This window comes from Zingiber officinale, chromosome 9B, assembly GCF_018446385.1.
Source record: "Zingiber officinale cultivar Zhangliang chromosome 9B, Zo_v1.1, whole genome shotgun sequence".
NCBI classification, from domain to species: Eukaryota; Viridiplantae; Streptophyta; class Magnoliopsida; order Zingiberales; family Zingiberaceae; genus Zingiber; species Zingiber officinale.
Window position 1 is genome coordinate 60,964,844 of NC_056003.1, and position 1,493 is coordinate 60,966,336.

The following is a 1,493-nucleotide window of genomic DNA, read 5'->3' on the forward strand; positions in this document are numbered from 1 at the left end:
CTACGAAAGATGGCATCTTTTTCGTGGACGGAGGAGGATATGCTACGGTGCTGCGGTAGCAAGCATTTCGCCAAGGAGCTCGCCTCCACCTCTCCGTTTTCTGACCTCCACCACGCAATCCAGTTCACCCACGGGACCTGTTTCAATAAGGTCGCACTTTTGACCTCTTCTTCTACCTCTTTCTCTTTTTCAATGTTTCTTTTTTATTCTTCCTTCCAACCTCACCACCTTTCTTCTTCCATAATTCTATCTTTATATTTGCTTTTGTTTTCTTTAATCTGAATCTCTTATTTCTGCCCCGTTGTTGTTTTGGTGTTCGATCATCTGGTAAATCTCATTTCTTTTTTTCTTTAATCCATTTATCAAAGGTATACTTTCTGATCTGAAATTTGTCTTCCATCTTATTGTTGTTTTGTTTTCGATCCTTAGGTTTTATCTCTTTTTTTTCTCGATTTTAACTTATGCGACTGCTTTGATTTGATTTGGTGAAGAAAAAGTGGAGTTTTCTACTGAGATTTGATGGGTTCTCTATCTATGATGGAGCGAGAGCTGATTTCGTCTCGAGTTTGATGGTATTTGTTTAGCGTTTAGTCTGGCGATTGTTGAGTTGCTTTTCTTTTTGTATCTGGAAGACGAGATCGATTATTTCTCATATAGTGGCGATGCTACTTATTTTGAGATATTTAATGATGTCTTTAACCTTGTGTTTGATGTCTGCTGTGTAGAACACCTAAGGAAATGGTGAAGGTTGTTGCTGTCTTGGGTAACAGTGAGGGTGTTAAGGGCACAATTTACTTCGTCCAGGAAGGAGATGGTGAGAAATCTCTTGAAATACTACTTGTGGAATGCTAAATTCCTTTCAGATCTAGGGTTTCAACTTCAACCATTTTGATTTTTCTGTGAATTTGTGATCCGATCTAATTTTGGGATGTAAATCTCTGTGATAGGTCCAACAACCGTCACCGGATCCATCACTGGCCTCAAGCCTGGGCTTCATGGCTTCCATGTGCATGCTCTTGGAGACACCACCAATGGATGCATGTCAACTGGTAAAATTATTTACCTTTTCTTTCATGGCGATCTATTGAGTTGCAAGTTTCTGATTGAAAGGATTAAATTATTGATTATGTACTCATGCTCTTGTATACTGCAGGGCCTCATTTTAATCCTGCTGGAAAGTTACATGGTGCTCCTGAAGATGAAAACTGACATGCTGGTGATCTAGGCAATGCCACTGCTAGCGAGGATGGTAAGTTACTTTATCATCAGCTCATGATGTTACTTTTGTTATCTATTTTTACCCATATTTACTATAACGCTTTTTCTCGTAACAAAAAAAAAATCAAATGATTTACCCATTTACTATAACACATTTACTATAAAATGATTTATGCAAATTGAGGCTTCAGGAGGTCAGGCTCTCACTTATGGAGGAGATGTTTCAAAAGAAGAGGATGTGGAATCCATGGTCAAAACTGTTAGTAATGAAGATT

The 1,493-nt window shown here is 38.4% G+C and overlaps 1 protein-coding gene across 1 annotated transcript; it reads left to right on the forward strand.

Annotated features, from left to right (window-relative positions):
• The first annotated feature begins 729 nt into the window (after window positions 1-729).
• Window positions 730-1,239, forward strand: LOC122025365 (superoxide dismutase [Cu-Zn]-like). The gene is made up of 3 exons (XM_042584170.1): window positions 730-814; window positions 948-1,049; window positions 1,154-1,239. The coding sequence occupies exons 1-3, from the start codon at window positions 739-741 to the stop codon at window positions 1,207-1,209; spliced, it is 234 nt and encodes a 77-aa protein (XP_042440104.1). The 5' UTR covers window positions 730-738; the 3' UTR covers window positions 1,210-1,239.
• The last annotated feature ends 254 nt before the right edge of the window (window positions 1,240-1,493 follow it).

Bases quoted from the DNA above. Each gene is read 5' to 3' on its own strand.
- LOC122025365 (XM_042584170.1), top strand. From the start codon at position 739: ATGGTGAAGGTTGTTGCTGTCTTGGGTAACAGTGAGGGTGTTAAGGGC. The intron at 815-947 runs GTGAGAAATCTC...TCTCTGTGATAG, and splicing joins CTTCGTCCAGGAAGGAGATG to GTCCAACAACCGTCACCGGA. The intron at 1,050-1,153 runs GTAAAATTATTT...TGTATACTGCAG, and splicing joins CAATGGATGCATGTCAACTG to GGCCTCATTTTAATCCTGCT.